Raw genomic sequence first — 20967 nt, forward strand, 5'->3', positions numbered from 1 at the left:
TATGCCTGCTCTTAACAAATCCGATACTTTTGTGATAAGGTTACTCGAAACTGAATTTTTTATTTATTTTTGTTTTCAGTTAATTTTGTTGTCTTTCTCAACATATGTATACTCCTATTTTTTCTGAATAATAATTGATAATTCAAGCAGTTGATCTTTTTCTTATGTCCACAACAAAGCATGCTTTCTTTTTCTTTCTTTTATGTTTTTTCATAGCTTTACCGTGATAACAGGGTTTTTCAATAGAAGATGGTAAAAAATCTAATGTTCATAATTATTTGTATCCTAATCCAAGTAAGAATTTGGTTTTTCTTCGTTTTTCTTTTTCTTGATTCCACCAAATATATCATTTTTGAAGAGTATCTATGATTACTCCTTTTAGTTCGGAACCTTCAGAATTCGATAGAATGTATTATGTACGATGCAATAATTCATTCAGTGTCTCTCATGATTCAACAAAATGCTGTTCAGATGGATCAAGTTACTGAAACAGAAAGATCTCAAGACACATTCACAAAAAAATTCTTTCTATTTTAGAGTTGTAACTCTTGCTTCTTCAATAAAGCAAGGTGATCAATCTATAACTGAATAATTGAAATCGATATGAACCACATAGTATTCATGCAATATTTTACCTATTATTGCTCTAAGACCATAACAAAACTAAAAAAAGAAAAAAAGAAAAATAGGTTTTGTCATGGACGTAAGAAAAAAGATGAACACCTTCTTAAATCATTATTCAGAAAGATGGAGTATATGTATAATGACGAAGACAACAAAACTAAGATATATGAAAGAAAATTGAGTTTGAACTAACACCTGCAAAGTGGGAACTATGTAGCAATGTGATATATTTTTGTTGGCGGTGGCAAGTATTAGAGCATTTAATTAATATTTAGAAGGTGTTGGATAAAGAGATTTATCAGGAAGAAAAAAAAAATGGTTGGAAAGAGAAGCCACGTCAGAAAAGGAGAACGTGGGTGGTGTCCGTTATTGTATGAGAGGGTGTGTCTATTTTTATGCGGGCGTCACAAACATTGAAAATCGTAGGAAACGGAAAACGGAATGAGGGTGGTTTGAGAAGAAGGAAGGAACTCCATGTCGATGTTTCCTTACCTTCTCTCTTGAAGCCATGGCAGAGGAATTCTCGAAATCGGTGGAGGAGGGGCTCCACCTCTCCAAGAGAATATACTTCGGCAAAGACCGCGCCGTCTCGCCGCCCAAGCCAGCTCCAAGCATGTCGAAGTCCAACACCGCCTTCCTCCCCACCGCTCCCATGCTCTACGCCGTCATTCACAATCCTGCTATCGTCGACAACCCCGACGTTCCAAGCTACCAGCCCTACGTCCACGGAAAGTGCGACCCGCCCGCGCTCATTCCTCTCCACATGACCGCCGTTCATCTTCAAGCGGAATGCCATCTCGACGCCGCCGCCTTCCTCACCTTATCCGCCACCTTTCGACTCCACTGCGTCTCCGGCAGCCGCTTCTGCGATTGCATCGTCGCTGTCCCCGTCCCACATCAGGTGCGTCAAATATATATTCCATGTTTCAGTTCCTTCCTCTGCAAGTTTATTTTTACTTGGAATTACTTTTTTTTTTGTTTCACGTTGATATTTGTAATTTACTTACTTTTTTTTTTCTTAGTTGTTACTATTTTCTTTCAAAGAACTAGCTGAAGGATCACATGTTAAGGGGGGTGCTAAATAAAATATGATAATGACTATAACAAAAAAAAAAAACTAACGTTTTGTTTTCAAAAACTCACATTCTGAGAAATAAAAATAAGAAAAAAAAGTGAGATGAAATTTGACAAATTAAAAAATATGCTTTTTAAATTTACGAATTAATTTTACTCTATGAAGGGGTAAAGCGCAGATATGTTTTCTTTTTATGAAGGGGTAAAGCGCAGATAAGTATAGGAATAAATTTATGAAAATGATATAATATTAAGGTTCTAATTATGATTTTTGTTAATTTTGTGACCTAATTAACAATCTTAAATATGTGTTGAACCGAAAATAAACTGTTGGCTTTTTCAACCAAGCGTGATCATGTATCTAAAACTTCTTTTGAGTAAAGGAAACAGAAAATTTGCTTTAGTTGAGAATTTTCTATAACTTTTATGAACTTGCTTTTAAAATAAAAAGACTTCAAGCATAAATCACTACTTTATAGTTGCAGGACTTGAATAAGAAGTCTAGGCTAGATTTCTGGCGTTCCAAATCCATTATCTGTTGTTTTCTTTGTGAAAACTTAATAAATTTTTTCTATGATTCAATGTGCAAAGAGTCCCGAATAAATGTTTTGAAAACTGGCCTATATGTAAGGTTTCCATAATGACTCCCAATCATGATGCGTTTGAATAATGCTTCAAAGAAGTTGCAGATTTTGTGTTCTGATACCATTTGGCTAACAGGGTTCAATTCTAGGTGTGGAAGTCAGTGTTCATAGGAAGTCTTATTCTACTCTGCTGGTTGATATGAAAGACAAAAATGGTAAGGAGAATATGATCCAATGTCAAGATGGAGGCTTTATCGGGCCTAATTTGTTTACATTGCAAATACCTCAGGTAGATATTATGTTCTGTGTATTCTGAAGGTTATGATTTCTAGGTCCAAATGGTTTGGTTATCTTGTTCATATGCTTCTTATGCTTGTAACAGATAGACGGAGGTTCCAAATTATCTGTTAAATTTAGTTGGTACCAGAAGATACTATACAGCAATGATGAGTTCTTCTTGAATGTGCCGTTTACCTTTCCTGATTTTGTCAACCCTGTTGGGAAAATGTCGAAAAAAGAGAAGGTAGAAATAACTGTGAATGCTATAGCTGGAAGTGAGCTTCTGTGCCAGAAATCGAGTCATCCCATGAAGGTTCATATTTGGTTCAATTATTGGTGGTATTATAGTTCATTTTTTATGTACAACCAATTCACCATGTGATGCGGTTGCATTCCCTGATTTTACAGAAAGTGAGTGACAATGCTGGGAGTACGGGTTTCTTGTATGAGGCAGATGTTCTCTCGTGGTCAAAAACTGATTTTAGCTTTTCATATGTTATGCCTGTAAGACTCAATGCCATTTTTCTTGTCATTCTTATTTGTAGCTTCAGCTGTTGAAAGCTGCACTTTGGCATGTTGTATAAATTCAGGAATCTTCAAGTCATATAAGTGGTGGGGTTCTCTTGGAATCTGCACCTGTGGATGATTTTGATCAAAGAGATATGTTCTGCATGTACATTCATCCAGGAAATCTTCAGAGTAAGAAGGTTTGTAGAGTATCTATAAACTTTGTAGGTGTGCATTTTACATATAGTTTTCTGATTGTCATTTTGTTTACATTGTTGGTCCTACTCAATGTCTAGATATTTAGAAAGGACATCGTATTTGTAATTGACGTCAGTGGAAGCATGCGGGGAAAACTAATTGATGACACAAAAAATGCACTATCGGTTGCTCTCTCTCAGCTCGATCCTGACGATTCATTTAGTATTATAGCATTTAATGGAGATATATACCAATTTTCAAAATCAATGGAATTGGCTTCAAAGGATGCTGTTGAAAGGGCCACAGAGTGGATTAACATAAACTTTGTTGCAGGGGGTGATACGAATATTTTGCATCCTTTAAACACGGTAACTTAAATATTCATACAAATTTTCTTTTTTCCTTGGGGTGGGGGTTTGAATTTTATGTTTCTATTTGACATATTTGTTGTTAATTATATATTTAAAGCCATTTTTTAGTAGGAAAAAGATATACACAAACACTTTAAAGCACGAACATTCATCCAACACCCGTTAAGAAATATTTTTCTTTGCTGAACTTTCCTTTTTTATTCAATATTAATTTAAATAATAAAATAATATATTAAAAGTCACATCATTAGGTGTTTTCTCGGTACTTTTAACTGTTTGAGTTTCTTCTGTGTATCAATACTCTAGTTAGTTTGTCATGTTTTGGTTCTAATCATTCATTGTTTAACAAGAAAACTTTTAAATCAAAGTGTAATGTACTGTCTACTGAACAAATGAATCAATATGTGCTCAACTTGATGCAAATAGTTTTACTGTCTTTGTGACCCTCAAATTAGCTTTTGTGATTGTTAATGGTCACCATAGTTCTTTCTGTTCACTGTCATTGCGTAGAGCGTTGCATTGTATATTTGTATATTTTTACTTTGTCTTTTCTTTCAGGCAATAGAGATGCTATCTGATGCTCAAAGTTCAGTTCCAATTATTTTCCTAGTTACAGATGGAACTGTTGAAGATGAGAGAGAAATTTGTGATGTGATAAAGAATCATGTGACCAATGGCGAGTCAATGTCCCCACGAATTTATACGGTTGGCATAGGTATGATTTCTTCTTTCCAGTATTTTAAGTCTGGATTCATTATTATGTCTTACCCAATTAAAATTCATCGATTCTTGTGTTTTTTTTGTGTATTGTGAAATCTTTTATGAGTTTACTCGCTAGTGTTACTAAAATCACATTCAATCCCAGGTCCATTCTGCAATCATTATTTCTTGCGGATGCTTGCTACGATAAGTCGGGGCCAACATCTTGAAGCATTGGATGCAGGCAAGTTCTAAACTTTAAATTCAAAAAATAAATGTCATTGTTGTTTTTAGTTCTTGTTATTGTGAGCTTAGTGGCATCTTGGATTTTAGAGACATTTTGATCTTCAAACCTAAGGTATGTCGTAACTTTATGTATTATAGTTGGATTAACTGATTGTGCTGACTAGCCTTAAACATTCAAATAAGAGGTCCTATAATGGTTTTGGACACTGGTTTCACAATTGTTTATTGAAAGGTCCTCTTTCTCTTGTTTAATTGCAAGGGGTGCATAAACATTAAAAACAGAAGTAGAGTAAAATTGCTGATTTGATTGAGTGTTCAACCTTACAAAAAATATTCGGGTGTTCAACAATTCAAGTTATGACCTATTTGAATTTATTGCAGATTTGATCGAGTCTCAGATGCTGCAATTCTTCCACAAAGCTTCATCCATTGTTCTTGCAAATATCACACCAGACATATTCAATGGTCTGAATGAAGTTGAGGTAAACATCTTACTGGCACCTGGCTAGATAAAGGGAAATAAATGTGTCAGCATGTTTGCTTTTTTTTCTTCTCACTAATTTCCGTTCTTGACTTTTATACTTTTGCTTTAGTTTTTCTACCTTAACCCAGCTCAAAATATTGATATTTGTCTGATAGAACTGGATTACGAATAGGGTGCAGATAGAAAAGGACACTTAGAAGTTTATTGAGTAATCTCCAACTCTAGATCAATGGATGTCTAGAGTTCAGAAGATACAAAGAGGCTTCCCCAGTATTTCAAGAGCCTAGACTCTCCCACCCTAAACTATCTGGACCAACTTTTATACTCCATTACATTCTCTGCCACTATTTATATCAGGCTAACCAATTAACTAACTCTAGTGGCTTTACTGACAAAACTTGCCTTTAACTAACAGGGTCTGGTCCACTTGATTCCTTGGGCGCTGACCCCAATGTTATTTCTCTCGGTATTGATTTTCTAAACTGGGAATCAGTTGCCTCGTCTCCACTGTTTTTGATGGAGTAATTTGAGTTGTGGCAGGTCCTGCGTGCAAAAAAATTCCAGTGGCTTCTTTTTTAGTTTCTATACTCTTCCTACTGAATTCTGCAGTTCCCTGATGCCTTTAGGGGATATACTTATTTTTCTTTATGTTTCTCTTTTCCCCTTTATATCTTCTTTAGAAAAATGTTAGAGATTGAAGACTCAAATAATGCCATGATGGGATTCATATGTCCTGTCAAGTATATGGATATTACTTTTCTGTATCCTATGTTATTATATGTTCCATTATTTTATCTAACTTCCCCTGAACTTGTGGTTCACTCTAATAGCAATATTTGCAATATATCTTGTCATAGGTGTGCCCCTTCCATATTCCAGATCTTTCCTCAGATGGTCCATTGATTTTATCTGGAAGATTCAATGGCAGTTTTCCCAAAGATCTTGAAATTAAAGGGCTCTTGGCTGATTTCAGTAATTTTGTAATAGATATGAAGATTGAAGAGGCTAACGACATACCTGTACAAAGGGTAATGCTCTTCGCACTACCTTGCTTATTCGCCATTCAAGTTTATTTGTCTTTTTTTTCCCTTAAACTATACCTAAACTTTCTGGAGAGGATGCTCAAATTTTGTTTATGGGTGCTAGAAATCCATTTGGTACTCTGCCATCCTCTTTGAACTTTGAAGGATCCGTCATTTCATGAAGCATAGAGTGATATACCAGTCACATTTAGTCCTAATTCCTCTTTTTTTTTACATTCCATCCTTATGATTTTCTGGGGGGTACATAAAGAACCATGGCTTTCTTTATCCTTCTAATGTGTGCATGTACAAAAAATAGTGGTTTGCTTCATCTATACTCTTGCATATTGTAGTTTACCTTCATTGTAATAAAGATGCACAAGTTTGTTATCTCATTTCATTTTCTTTTCTGTTAATTATTATTCTCCTGCACTGCTTTTTCTTTAACAGATTTGTGCAAGGGACCAAATAGAGTATCTTACTGCTCAAGCTTGGCTCTCAAAAGATGAAAATTTAGAACAGCGGGTTTGTTATTAGTTTCTGTTCTATCACTCCGCGTATTCACGTGCTTGGGTTAAAATTTCTTCTAGGCTGGCAATTTGATATTCGGCCATTTTCTTTTTCTCTAAATTTTTTTCTTGAGCTAAGTCATTTAAATTGCCAGGTTGCAAAACTAAGCTTACAAACGGGCTTTATATCCGAGTACACGCTTATGGCAAATCTTGAGAATGATCTTCGAAAGAATGCCAAGGAATCAGATAGAAAGAAAGAAGTATGTATCAAAAGTTGAGGTTCTTTTTCCTAATAAAATGGATATAATCTTATATAAACAACTTTTTTGTCATTTCACACTTTGAAATGTATTCCTTTTTGTATTAGATTTATGGTAACATGACATAGAAAACTAGAGTTTAGTCTGTTGGTTTTCCTGTTTTATTGGAACTTTCATATTTCACATTTATACAGTGGTTGTTAGTTTTTCTTTTTCAATTAATAAAATATTACTTTCCTTTCTGACCGTTCTTCTACATTATGGCAAAAAGGTGTCAAAAAAGAGCCATCATAAGAAGACTGGTGCAAAAGAACAAGGGAACCGAATGTTTTTGCTCCCTCACTTAGGTATAGGATTTGGCAACTTGGCTGCAACTGCTGAAAACATTCAGCCCGGACGTCATGAACCAAAAGGGCCTGATGCGGCTGAAATCTTTGTTAAGCGGGCTACGAATTGTTGTAGCACTTTCTGCAATTCCTGCTGTTGCATGGTCTGCATCCAGGCCTGTAGCCGGATGAACAACCAATGTGCAAATGCAATTACTCAACTCTGCGTTGGTTTGGGATGCCTCGGCTGCCTTGACTGTTGTGCAGATATATGCTGTTCTGGCAATGAAAACTGAAACCCGTTGTATGTTTGTTGTATACTACATAGAAATTACTGTTTACTGGGTTGTTGCTTTGGAATGTATATGCTCATGTCATCAGTTCCGTTTGATAGTTCATTTTTTCTGGCCAAAATTGGGTAGTTTAAATTTTCCAAGGGTATATTGTCCGGCTTGTTTAATTTGCTATAGAAAGTCAATTTTCAATGCTTATACTGTTAGAAAAGAAAAATGTTTTTGTCAAATACAGTTTTACTTTCTCCTTTTAGCTTATTAATAGACACATATCTCAGGATTTTTACTGTTTAAAATAAACAACAGAAATCTATTGTCATTTTATCCTCTGGTTAAGTACCAGAGGAGTGATGTTTATACTGTCTATTCTAGCAAGTCCTAGCACTAGTAAGATAGTCTTCTAAAGTTGCATCAACATATGTACTCATTATTAACATGTAAAGCAAGCAGAAATTGCCCATATATTGTGTAGAATATGATATCTTGATGTGTAGAACAAAGCCCGATTCTTCAAATCTGATTTCCATCCTAATAATTTACATGGTAGCAATTTTTTTTCCCTTTACTGCTAAGATTCTGTGACATCTCTCTCTACTTGTATATCGGATTCTTTTTCCTCATCCTCATCTGATGAAACCACCGTTCTGTGATGGAAGGTCTGCTGAATTCTCGTCACTCCCTTTTCCACGGGCCCTATTGCTTGATTTATTGCCAGTACAACATCCTCGACAACCTGATGGATTGATGTGATGGGTTAACAGTGATGATTAAGGCAAATTATGTGATTATGTAATGAACTTACTCTTTGACCACCTTCAACAACAATATCCTGGACGCTCTCCGTCACACTTGTTCTTGGAGACTCAACTCGAGTCGATGTCTCTTTTAGCAAAGCTGTTTTCTGCCTATTCTCATCATCTATCTCCATGGCTGCCTCCTTTGTTTCTTTTCTGAGTTCTCCATATGCAGCAGAAGGAAGAAAATGATATGGTTTTGCAGAAAATACAAACACATGAGCAACAGCTGCAACGGCCATCTGCATTATCATGTACATGAAAGTAGTTTGGGATGTAAGGGAATTGAAAATCTTTTTTACTGTCTTCATTTAGGACTAATTTCTAAAAGATAATAGAATTTTGACTGCGGCGTTTTGCAGAATTCAGAAACCCAATTATCACTTTTGTGTACGTAGGCTTAAACCTTGGCAATGCAAGGAACAACACCTTTGTTTTTGAGGCCTCTGAAATTATCATTATTTGTTGACCTATTAAATCCAGAAAAAAAGAGCGCTCACTGCTAAATGAGATTCATTAAACAGAGAACTCATATATCATTCAGTGGGCTCCTTGTGAATGGTTTATAGTAGTAGAGAATGCATTAAAGGTGTGTAAAGAGTGTGTGCTACTAGCATTTCTTAGACGCCCAAGAAGTCTATGCATTATGAAATTCTTTCAATTCATTTGCCTCCAGGTAGGAGGAAAGAAGATCATCTATCAAAAATCATTTTGTTTAGAAACAATAAAGCACATAATGATGTTTTGAACACAATAAACACCTAAATTTTGAGACTAAAAATTGATCTTTCTCAACAAAAATAATGTGATTCGCTCGTCCACCCAAAAATAAATATATTGATAAGAATCAACCTTTATTTTTAATTGTTTCATGTCCCATTTCCCCAGGATTGCAAGCAGAAGATGAAGATAAACCTTGCAAAGTTCAAATTGGATGACAAAATGGATCACTATCCCTTCTGCTAATAAAACAAAAATATCTGTCAAACTTAGCTTCTTAAAAAATGCTTATTTTATATCTTAATGGCGGTTATGAGAAAGACCACAAGACTAATTAATTACCTCTATGCAAATTAAGAAATCTTGCAGACCAGTTTGGAATTTCCCCTCATTGGGTAGCACCCCAAATGTACACAATACTGCAATACCTACACCTTGCCACCAAGTAGCAAACACAATAGCCTTGAAGCTGATGAACTTTGCAAGTGGCTGTATTGGTTGAAGTCTCTCATGAGTAACATTATAGAACTGAACAAGGCAATATAGTGCCCACATCTGGCTGAAATTCATTACTACTGCTATGTATGGATACCTTCAAAATTTGGAAAACCATCATCATTGAACAAAGTTGAAGATTACTTTGCCTAATATTAACCAGTGTATACAATTAATAGAGAATACAAATGGATGCTCAAAAAACATACTAGAGATATATCAGTTTATGATGCCAGAGACCATGATAAATCAGATATTGGATTCCATCATGGTATACAATACTCACCCGTAGTACCACTTGAATTCCCCATCACCATAAACACCAAACTGTTCCAATATAAATGCTAACAATGCACAAACAGTCTTCAGGATCATCTGCACTATATGTTAGTGATATTAGAGTCGTTTTGGAAATACAATGAACTGAAATATCTAGGAAAACTTCCGCCACTTACATATTGAACAAGACCAAATTTTTCTATTGTGAGAAGATCTTTTCCTAGCTTGGCTGGATGCCAAAAAAAGTTGCAAAATGATCTATCATCCATGTCGTGATTCTCATCTACACCATCTAACAAGGATTTACCAAGGTGCTCTGCATATTCATCTTCAAGTAATTCCACAACCTTTCCTTCACCACCTAGCACATTGCATTTGAAGAATATAGTTAAGCGAAATATTTTCAGTTATGACATTTAGCATCATGAATAGAGAATGAACCAACATGTTTTTACTCTTGAAGGGTTTGGGGTGATAGGAATACTGGTAGCAACTTACCAAGAGCAGCAATAAGGTATCTGCCAAAAGAATACAGGGCGAAGGCTTCATAACAGTTTCTTAAAATGTCACATGCTAGAGATAATTTTGGATTCCACAAAGAAATAATCTGGAATAACAGGGAGAGAGAAAACAAAAGTTGAGAAATGTTGAAGTAATTGTTCCTTCAAATGACTAACCCAACCAAGCCAAAAAGAATTAGGAATGTATTTCAGAGAGTAATAGAACCTTACAGACTCAGTAGCATAGATAGGGACCATTGAAACAACACCAACAATCCACTTCTGCTCCTGAACGTAAACCAGTTTCGGGTTAGTCAAAGTTGTTCCTAACCTCTAAACATTTGATTCAAGCTAAAAAGGTTGCAACTTGAATATGTGGAAGCGTATGAGAAACATGTTATTTTATCCTTCTTTTGTTTACATTGAATAAAATTTCAATGATCAAACACCACAGAACTCATCCACACCTCATGGCACAGTAGAGGCGAAGAAAGAATAAATAAGAACTTGATTGATTAAACGGGCATGAAAAAATGAACTCACTGCAGGATTGTTATATGATTGAAGATGTTGCAGAATGAGAAGAAAAGACAGCACTAGAGCTTCAAGCACAGAACAAGCCGCAATTATGGCAGCAGGTGGACGAAGAGTTTTGTATGTTCCTTCAAAGTTTGAGAAATGATTTGGTGCCATTCTTCATGCATCTTTCTCTCTAAACACTTGAGAACTTTTGCACTTCAATCACACCAAAACATGCAACGTGCAACTTTCATTAATGTAAGGTTCAAGTTCTCCATAACAACCATTCATAGGTTTGTGTTTGTTAGAATTAAGAAAATGCCACTTGAATCATATTACCAATTCCATTATGCTAAGGAAACACACGTGCCTGTGCCTGTGCCTGCGCTAAACTTCTAGCATATTGTTGCAGAGATAACATCGTACAAAAGGAAAATTTTACACTTATACATTGTTCTAACATACATGAATAATCTGAAATTCAATGCTCTGTCACAACAAATGGACTTCAATTAAGGTGATAAGACAACATGGTCAAAATGTCAATTACCCTATTAAGAAGGGAACCTGTTAAGATAAACGAGTCAGAAAAAGAAAAGAGTGAACAACACACCATGTATATCTAACTACCGATCTTTACACGTGTGCGCAAAGATTGACACGTTTTGCTATGTCGCTTCCCAGAAGGACGCGTGTAGCTTCGTTCTGAAATCCTCGCCATGAACAATATCCTTAACTTCTGTACCTACAAATTTAATTTGTTTTCTTTTCGGTCAAATCCAAAATTTTAATGATTATTTATACTATTAATGTATTTATATTTATTAATAAAAAATTATTCTTTTTTATTTTTTTACACATATTGTTATTATTTTACTGTTTAGGTTTTGTAGTTATTTATAAAGCTAAAGCTAAATTAACTAACTACCCATACCACAGAAAAAACTTCCATTTTCATTCTAACTACCTTCTTTTACACTTTCACGATAAATCACAATAAAAATATAAAAATTAATGAAAAGAATATTTATTTTATGTATAATTAATTGTATGTACAAGCTTTTTATATTTTAATAATTATTTATTATCTTTGCTATTTATTGTAAAAAGAAAGTGAAGAACCATGTAATATTTTTAATAGTAATATAAGTTAACGTAAACTTATCTTAAAAGTTAATATTAGGAATTTGATAACTAAAATTTCTTGATTTATCATGTTACTGACCATATCACAAAATTTCCCGATTCATAATTATAATAACACATCTTACAGGTGAATTTTTTTTTTTATATGAATTGGAATATCCCGAATGATCATTTAATGTAATTCTCCCTATAAAAGGACACGTGTTGCGTTTATGAGCAAAGTTTAACTACGACCTTTACTTTTCAAAGTTATTATCCCCTCAAAAATGGGATAACAGAGACCCACCAAATAGCCAAGTAGAAAAGGTTGACCAAACATCTTTTCAAAATCTTTAACATTGACAAATCTCCATAACCCACCAACCAAAGAAGCAAACAATGAGAAAAACATTTCTTCAATCTTTTTCATAAATGCAAATATGATTCCAACAACTGACCTCAGTTACGGTCTTGTTTATTTAATTATAAATAACATTCATTTTTCTTCTAGTATTAGAAAAATGAAAGATATAAAATATAGAATCTGAAAGTATTGTAAAATATATAAGATTGTTTTAAATTATTTGGTGTAACATCGTAATATATAGACACAATATGTAATTATGTTGTTAATGTTTTATAAAAATTTAATTCCTACATAATAATAATATTAATTATGTTAGACCAGGATAAGTAACATATGTATAATTCCTCTATAAGTTTATATTCTCTTTTTATTAAATTTCAGGTACAATATAATTATCTTTTAAAATAATAATAAAAAAATCAAATTATCATATATTTGGGAAAGAACATCACATTTAGATGGTATAAGAGCAACATTTCATATGTGAGACTTGTGAAATGTATTTATCATAAGATTTTTTATACAAGTACTAACTTATACAATTATAGATGAAAAATAATAGAAGGAACAATGAATTGATTGAAGTAGTGCAAGTTACCAAAGACATGACTACTATTCTATTAAGGAATCAAAGACATTAAGGAACCACTAAGTCATAAGGTTCAGCTGAATTTAGGAGAAATGATTCTCCAGAATTTTTCAGAGGTTACAAAATAAAAAAGCTGAATTATAGATTAAGAAATTAGAGAAAATATTTCGAATTATAAGTTGTGCTTACAACCAAAAGGTGAATTATATTGTGTTTATGTTGATAGGAGAAGCTAAATATTGGTTGAATAATATTAGAAGATTACTTGAATAAGGGAGAATAATCATTGCCTAGAAAGTATTAGAACATTTTTTTTAGAAAAATATTTTCCAAGTGATGTGAGGTGAGTGAAAGAAATAGAGTCTATGCAGTTAAAATAAGGAAGTATGACAATATGAGAATATGCTTTCAAGTTTGAAGAATTAGGAAAATATTTTACTTTCTTTTATCACCTCGGGAGAAGATGAAGTTTGAAAATGGACTTAGTCTAGAAATGATGAAAGCAGTTGGAATACTAGAAATTTCTTATTTCCTTATGCTTATTCACAACTGCAAATTTTTGAAAGAATTTGAAATTAGTCAAAACAACAAATCAAGATATTTTGGACCCCAAACAAATTAAAAGAGACACAATGAGGGAAAATCTTATAATCAACCCTAATTGAAATCTTAACCCAACCAATTTTCTTCATAAAATTCTATATTTTCTTCACACAAATATGTAATTTTTATGTATAAGTAGAGCATCCATGTGAGAGATATAATTTTGGAACTTAGTTGACTACTTGAGTTAAAAGTTTAAGTTAGGAAAGGAAAGCTAGTTATTTGATTGTTTATTCTGTCATTTGGCATATGCATTTGTGATGAAGGAGTAGTGATATGGCCTATTTTTAAGATGTTAACATGCATGGACATTTGTATGATAATATGATTTGTCTATATTTTGTGAAGTGTAATTTTTTTAGGGGTTTAATGTGGTCCACCATGCTTTGTATTATTTTATTTTATTTTTCTTAATAAATTTTCATGTGATGACAAATGATTGATGAATTTTGGAATGGTTGCATAGTCGACATATCAAAGTTCATAGTGATGTCTAACATGATCTTATTTGGATAATATGATTTGTCTAAGTATGAGTTGAATTGATCGATCTATCAATAAGTCAAATTAATATCTTTGATGAGGTTGTTCTACTCACTAGATCGATTAATAATTGTTAGGCAAACCTTATGAAAAAGGTTTCTAATAATTTAGGTCGCCAAATAAAAATGTTCTAAAAAAATTGCAAAAAAAAAATTGAGGTTGATTTGTATATAGGTGAGTGAGTTGTAGTGAAGTCATATAATTTCAACATCGCATTTGGTAAGGAGTTATATAATTTGAACATTGCAATCAAAATGCTTATGCATTTCTCTTTTATTTTTACACGTATAAAAGATAAAAGAAAAACAAATCCTGTCTCAACACTATTGTAAACATAAATTCTTAAACTAATTGTATCAACGATTTATTGACATTCATTTTGTGTCTCTCATATATAGAATTGCAAACATAACGACATACATATGAAACATGGGATCACGAGTTCATATCATTGTATTATGAACCAAATCAAGTGTGAGATTGAGTTGTCCTAACCAAGTACCACAAACCTCCTAAATTGAACCCTCGTGAATCTCATGCTGCTGAAAACGGAATTACTTTGTCACTTATCATTCTTGTTTCCTCTTCATCTCTCTCTTATACATAAAATAATTATTCTAAATCTTTAACCCTAATTAATTTTCATTTCAATATAATTAATACAAACTTAATTAATATATAATATATTTATTTTGGAGGTTAAAATAATATTGCCTTAGAATTAGGAGTTTGTTATATGAGAAACATGACTTTGGGCATGTTCCATCCTCACTAGTCAGCATTATCCGAATCCTACCTCATTTTCTTGAGCTAAATCCAAAAAAAAAAAATCAATGAGAATATGAAAATTTCTAATGTATCAACAAAAATGATTAGTGTATAGAGTAGTGAATCCAAAGAGGCAGGGAACAAAAACCACTTTCAAAAGCCGCAAGTCCAGGGGCAGCCACATAGCCATATTGCTTTCACATATTTCTTAGGACATTTTAGTTCTTCACTATCAACCAACAAAATCAAATAAATAAATAAATAAAAAGAAAGATGTGGACGAAGCTCTTACAAAAATTCCTTTCATGCAACTATCGTTTTTTTCTACATATACCTATCCTTTCTTTCCGCTATTCTTTTCCTTTTCACCCAATTTTCCATACCCAAAAAACCAATGTATATGTATTGGTATTTCAAACAATCAATCTTAATTAATTCTATTTATTTTTTAATGAGATTCAACAATGATGAGACTCAGTCAAACTTACCTAAAAGAATGTGTTTTGACCCGAACTAAGTTTGTCTGATATCATCGTTAGGAACAAACACCTTCGTTTTGGAGGTATTGTCCGCTGTGGTACGTGAAGTTCTGTCACGGTTTTGTTCTTAAAAGACTGTGATTGTTCCTAATAATGCTGGCGGACGAACTTGGGACTTGTTCTAGTACACCCATGACGGATGGACTTGGGTCGAATTGAAACAAAATGATATTATTTTTAATGCAAAACTTCAAGACAATGAAACTTAAACTCACATTATATTTCCAACAATCTATTTATCAAGGATGAGTTTTTTACGCAGTGATACATTTCTCTCAGTTTTTCGATACAAAAAATTCTCACATCTAAAATTCTTCGCCCATACTTGTTTGAACTGGTTACTAACATAAAACATGACCACTAAAGATGTTTTAAACTTCCCTAATTAGGCTCATGAAATGAACAATGTGAACACAATGTTGTCTCTTATCTAATAATTTAATCATAGTTTAATGTCTCGTGATTGCACCAACATTCGTATAATAAGAAGCAAAGAATTCTAAACACAATCCCGTTAATAGGAAACAATACAAATTAAGGAAACTACCTCTGAAAATGTTTCCTATGCCTTATTGGCCAGCACCCTCGATTAATGATTTTTTTTTTTCGCATGTATTCTATCAAAGGTTGATTTCAAGAAGATCATCACAAATTCCAAAATTTTTCTTGAGCTGATGTTTTGCACAAAATTTTATCATTAATTTCAGTTTTATTATTCATGTTATAATTTATAGTGAATAAGGTTAAATTATATTAGAATATGGATCTCTCTATGCGCACTAGTGAATGAGAGATTATAGAACTACGACCTTGTAAGTTGTATTTGCATGTGGCATTCAAATCTCCTTAAAAAGAATACTCAAATTATTATATTAGATTTTATGTCTTTTAGCAAGTAGTTTAAATAAAATAGCGTTGTTTGGTACGAAAGCTTTTGCTTAAAAGTTGTAGCAAACGTCTCACAATAAAAAAAAATGAAGAGAAGAAGCTAAAATTTTGTACTCATAAATTATCATAAATTACTCGTTGACTTTCATTAAATCCATTAAAAAACTGTTCTAGTTATTCTCAAAGTAACTTTTTTTTATCTGAACGCTGGATACACTAAACATAAAAGCAATGTAAAGTTGTAATGAAAAAAAAAACTATAAGTAAAATAAAATGAAAATGATGATATAAGAACAGATATAAAATGATGAAAGGGTAGTGGAATTTGGTAGTGTCTAGGAGAAACTGCCCAATGAAATGCATGGTGGAGATATGGTGATGGCAATCACACATAGCAAGCTTATATGGTTCGGTTAGTAAGGAACATCTAACGAGAACTTTGGCCTCAAATCTTTCTCCTTCCACATTTCCATTATTTTTACACCTCACTAACGTTAATAAATCAAACTAAACATTTTTTTCTAAAACATATTTTACCCCTCATTTAATTTATAATATCATCGAGTTGCCAGTAAATATCTCAAAATCAAATTAACAAATGAAAACAAATGTGTATTTAATTGTAAAATTCAAGTTGTGTTAATTATTTTTTTATTATCGACAAAGAGTTAAATTTAATTAATAATAGAGCATTTGAGATGTGCTCTAACCTATTTACAAAAAGATGAAAAAAAGATGGATGAAGTGCACCTCCAAAATCTGTCAAAATAACGATAGAATTTCTACGTACAAAAGTTAAGGCTTCCCTAGACATTGGTCATAAAATATATATATATATATATATATATATATATATATATATATATATATATATATATATATATATATAAATTGTATCCTAAAAGAACACCAAAGTAGAAAAAACATACACCATTGTGTGGTGTGTGCTGACTTTTTCATTAGAATAATTAAAATAAAAGAATAACATTTTTATTCATGAAATAATTGAAAATAGGTACTTTTATAAATGATAAAGTAAATTATGGAAATAGTATAGAATTTTAATCATATTTTTTTATAAAGAATATAGGTACAAATTATAACATGTTAAATTCAAGGTAAATTTTTTATCATCGGGAAACCAACAAAATTTGAATCAAAATAGTATGAAACTTCAAATTGATCATAACATTTTTTTTCTTAAATACATTCATTTTAGAATCTGACTCTATACGATCAATTTAGAATCTAAATTGACTCTATACAATCATTTTATAATTATACATTCATTTTAAAATCTAAATTTGACTTTATACGATCAATATTATTGCAAACTTGCTCTTGATAATTCTCCTTCACTTGAATGTATATTGTAGCACTTGTTTTTATCATGATCAACTTGTCATCCTTTTTATGAATGTTGAAACGATATATAGTTGTTGGAGAATTTGAATTTGATTAGCTTGATCAACATCTCTTAATTATTCTCTATAAGCAATGACTTCATAATTTTTTCGATTTGATTCTTCAAGTCATTGAATTGTTTTCACCGAGACTCTTAATTCTTTTCATTTCTTGAATCAGACAGTTTGATTTTGTATCTTTTGATTTTGTTATTCTCTACAACATTCAAAATTTACCTATTAAAGGAAACATGTGTATCATATCTCATTAGTATTATAATAACCGTTAATCTCAATCAAGATTAATTTACTTGTTATTCACATAAATAAAATGGTTTCATATATGCATATATAAAGTGACCATTTGATTTAAAAATATTTTTTCTTCAAAATATAATTATCAAAAGATAATTTTATGCGTTGTGACTTCATAAAAATATTTTGACTATCAAAAATCAGGTTAACCATTTCAAATAATTTAATTTTTCTCTCAAATAATATTAAAACTAAGTTAATATTAAAAGAACAATGTAAAGATAGAAACAACTTATACATAATATGAACAAATACTTGAAAGTGTTTGATGAATGTACTTGTTTGGTGGATGCACTCGTCTAATAAATTAGATTGTAGCTTCCAGTCTAGTGTCGCCTGGTCAATTAAATTATAGCTTTTAATTAAATCGTCTGGCAGTTAAATTATAACTTCCATTCGCCTTATGAGTGTCACTGTGCTTCAACTTGTGTAAACACATGTTACGTTGCGGGTTGCACAACATGTGGCGGAGGCCAGGTAGACTAAGAGTGAGATTCTTAGTAGGATAATTGTTGAGGGAGAGATTGTTACAGGTAGTATCAATTGTCATGTGACAGAGATCAAGTGAGTCGTGTCACAGTCGAATCGTTATACTTGGACTGTTATATTCTTAAGTAAAAAGAGTTGCGCCTTGACTATTCACTATAGTTTTTGGCCTAATAATAAACACTCGATCCTAACGATTGGTAATATTTTTCGATACTTTTATCCTAGTATTTTTTTTCTAGTTATTTATGACAAATTTTGGCAGAGTAAAACCAAATTAAAGGAATAATAATTATAATAAAGTTTTATACTTTAAAATAATCTTACAAATGTATTTTGTGAAAATATTCTTAACAAGTGAAAATAAATCATTTCAATTTTCTTATTCGTAACTTTTAAAATTAAAATGTTTTATGAATTTTTTTTTTAACAAGTGGTTTTGAAAATTGAAAATGGAAACAATGTGTTTTTATAAGTTTTAGCAGGTAACGTTTTATAATGAAAAAACGATAGTGTTTTTTAGGTTAAGTTTTAGAGTTCAATAAATCAAATACTTTATTCTATTTTTTTTTAAGTATTATTTTTCAAAAACTTAAACCTTTGAATTTTTTAAATAATATAGAGTATATTTTCCACTCATGCTGCATGATATGAGTTGATCTAGATCAAACTTAAATTAACTAGTGAAAATTTTAAAAGGATAAGTTTTAAATTTCTCTTTAGATATCTTCACTTTCTCTTTATACAAACACCTCTTTTGGGTTGCATAAATATATGTCGAGAGGGAGAATGTTTTTGTGAATATGAGGTTTTTGTGGTGTTTTGTTTATTTTATTTGATTTCCTAGAATTTTTTTGAAAAATATTTTAGTATTCATCACTTATTCTCTACTTTGGGTTGGGATATTCCTTCGAGACACCTCCAGATAAGGAAAATATTGCATTTTATTAGATTTAGAACTGATATATTGAAGCTAGTTTACATTCGCAAAGAGACTTTGATTTGATGATAACTATAAAGTTGTGATTAATGCATGTGAACCATAATTGGATTGTTTAGTTTTAATTGATCATTTAGTGTTATTTGAAGTTGATGAAATGTTATGTGCATGCTAGTAATCTAAAATTTATGTTACATAAATGCTTTAGAACTTTATAAAAAGATTTGTTAAAATCCAAATACATTAATAATCTTAATATTGAAATTAAACATCCATATTTGAAGCAATTTGAGAATAGAAATCAATTTATATTATTATAAGTTGGGTTTTAATAAGAAATTATTTAAGATATATTTTTAATTGAAGGAGTTAAGTTTAGGTTTTTGTTGAATTTTTGCGTGTCTTTCATATATATAAGTTTAGGTTTATGTTAAATTTAAGATATATTTCTGTGTTGAATTGTTTAAATGATTAGTTGGTTGTTTAAACAATATTAAAGCAATCAACATTAAATTCAAAGTAAGAGACTCCTTGTTCAAATACTTACAAGCCATAATATTTCATTAAGAAGATAAAATCAATTATATTTTTGAGAGTGTAACACTCAAGTGTCAGAATAAATTGCTTGAGTAATGATAACCATTGTTGCTTAAGTAATGATTTACTCTTAAGAGGAATAAGATATTCATTTTTCATCGATGCTTTGAGTCAAATAAATTAAGGTATCATGTGGTCAAAATGTGATTAAAGTTCTTAGATAACATTTTGATAAGTGTATGAGTTATTGAATAGTTAAAATTATATTTTTAAATTTTTATTATTTAAAAATGATTAGAAATGAGTTGTTGAAATTTAAAAATGTCAAGTTGAAAATATTAAGAGAAAAGAAATCTACTACTATTAATTATAATTATTAAGAAAAATAATTTCTCTTTGTTATAGTTATATAACTATATTTTTAGTATAAAAATCTACTACGTTTTATTATTTATTTATAAAAATTACCTAAAGTAAATAATAAATTTTCTCAGATATTATGCAATTTTAATATTATAAAACTTAACAAAAACCTTTATTCAATAAATATTTTTTAATAATTGTTACAATATCAAAATATTTTATTATATTTTTTATTTGTTACTATCTACATAGTTATAATAAAGGGATATACGCTCTTTTCTTAACCATTTTTTTTTATATTTTTTAATCAAACAATTGTATTTTTTAATCAAATAAAAGTACTTTTCTTATTTAATGAAATAAGCAAGTACATGATCTCTTTATTCAAATCTAACTAAATAACTTCTCCACCGAAAAATAAGCACTGCATTTATTTTTTAAATAATTATGATATAGTTTAATGTATTATATCTATAGAGAAATGTGACCAGCGTGTTCCCACTTATAATTATAAACACATTTGAAAAAATTGAGAATAACTTATTTTTTACAATTAAACATTACAATTTTATCTTTCATATAAATAACTTTATTATCCGTGAAAAAATAATGAATTCATCAATCATAATGATATGTATAGGAAAATGAACTCAGCTCTTATAAAATAATTTTATCCCTATATCATTTGATTTTAATAATAATAATAATAATAATA

The 20967-nt window shown here is 31.2% G+C and overlaps 2 protein-coding genes across 6 annotated transcripts; one reads left to right on the forward strand and one right to left on the reverse strand.

Annotated features, from left to right (window-relative positions):
* The first annotated feature begins 744 nt into the window (after positions 1-744).
* LOC114162163 (inter alpha-trypsin inhibitor, heavy chain 4-like) lies at positions 745-8245 on the forward strand. Of its 3 annotated transcripts, none has more exons than XM_028045958.1 (14): positions 746-1525; positions 2419-2571; positions 2665-2874; positions 2970-3065; positions 3152-3268; positions 3365-3634; positions 4196-4352; positions 4503-4580; positions 4964-5064; positions 5924-6094; positions 6539-6613; positions 6753-6860; positions 7132-7490; positions 8136-8244. In XM_028045958.1, the coding sequence occupies exons 1-13, from the start codon at positions 1133-1135 to the stop codon at positions 7480-7482; spliced, it is 2280 nt and encodes a 759-aa protein (XP_027901759.1). In that variant the 5' UTR covers positions 746-1132; the 3' UTR covers positions 7483-7490; positions 8136-8244. The 3 variants fall into 3 exon arrangements, with proteins under 3 accessions (XP_027901760.1, XP_027901759.1, XP_027901761.1); XM_028045960.1 differs by having other exon boundaries at positions 1292-1525; positions 2432-2571; XM_028045959.1 differs by lacking the exon at positions 3365-3634 and having other exon boundaries at positions 745-1525; positions 8136-8245.
* Positions 7769-11361, reverse strand: LOC114162164 (protein LAZ1 homolog 2). 3 transcript variants are annotated; one of them, XM_028045962.1, is made up of 10 exons: positions 11337-11361; positions 10811-11002; positions 10499-10555; positions 10266-10374; positions 9944-10128; positions 9775-9863; positions 9336-9585; positions 9126-9188; positions 8282-8515; positions 7769-8212 (listed from the first exon to the last, which is right to left on the reverse strand). In XM_028045962.1, exons 2-10 carry the CDS (start codon positions 10958-10960, stop codon positions 8048-8050), a joined length of 1302 nt encoding a protein of 433 aa, XP_027901763.1. In that variant the 5' UTR covers positions 10961-11002; positions 11337-11361; the 3' UTR covers positions 7769-8047. The 3 variants fall into 3 exon arrangements, with proteins under 3 accessions (XP_027901763.1, XP_027901762.1, XP_027901764.1); XM_028045961.1 differs by lacking the exon at positions 11337-11361 and adding an exon at positions 11126-11330; XM_028045963.1 differs by lacking the exons at positions 9126-9188; positions 11337-11361 and having other exon boundaries at positions 10811-11330.
* Positions 11362-20967: the final 9606 nt, after the last annotated feature.

This window comes from Vigna unguiculata, chromosome 9 (assembly GCF_004118075.2).
Source record: "Vigna unguiculata cultivar IT97K-499-35 chromosome 9, ASM411807v1, whole genome shotgun sequence".
NCBI classification, from domain to species: domain Eukaryota; kingdom Viridiplantae; phylum Streptophyta; class Magnoliopsida; order Fabales; family Fabaceae; genus Vigna; species Vigna unguiculata.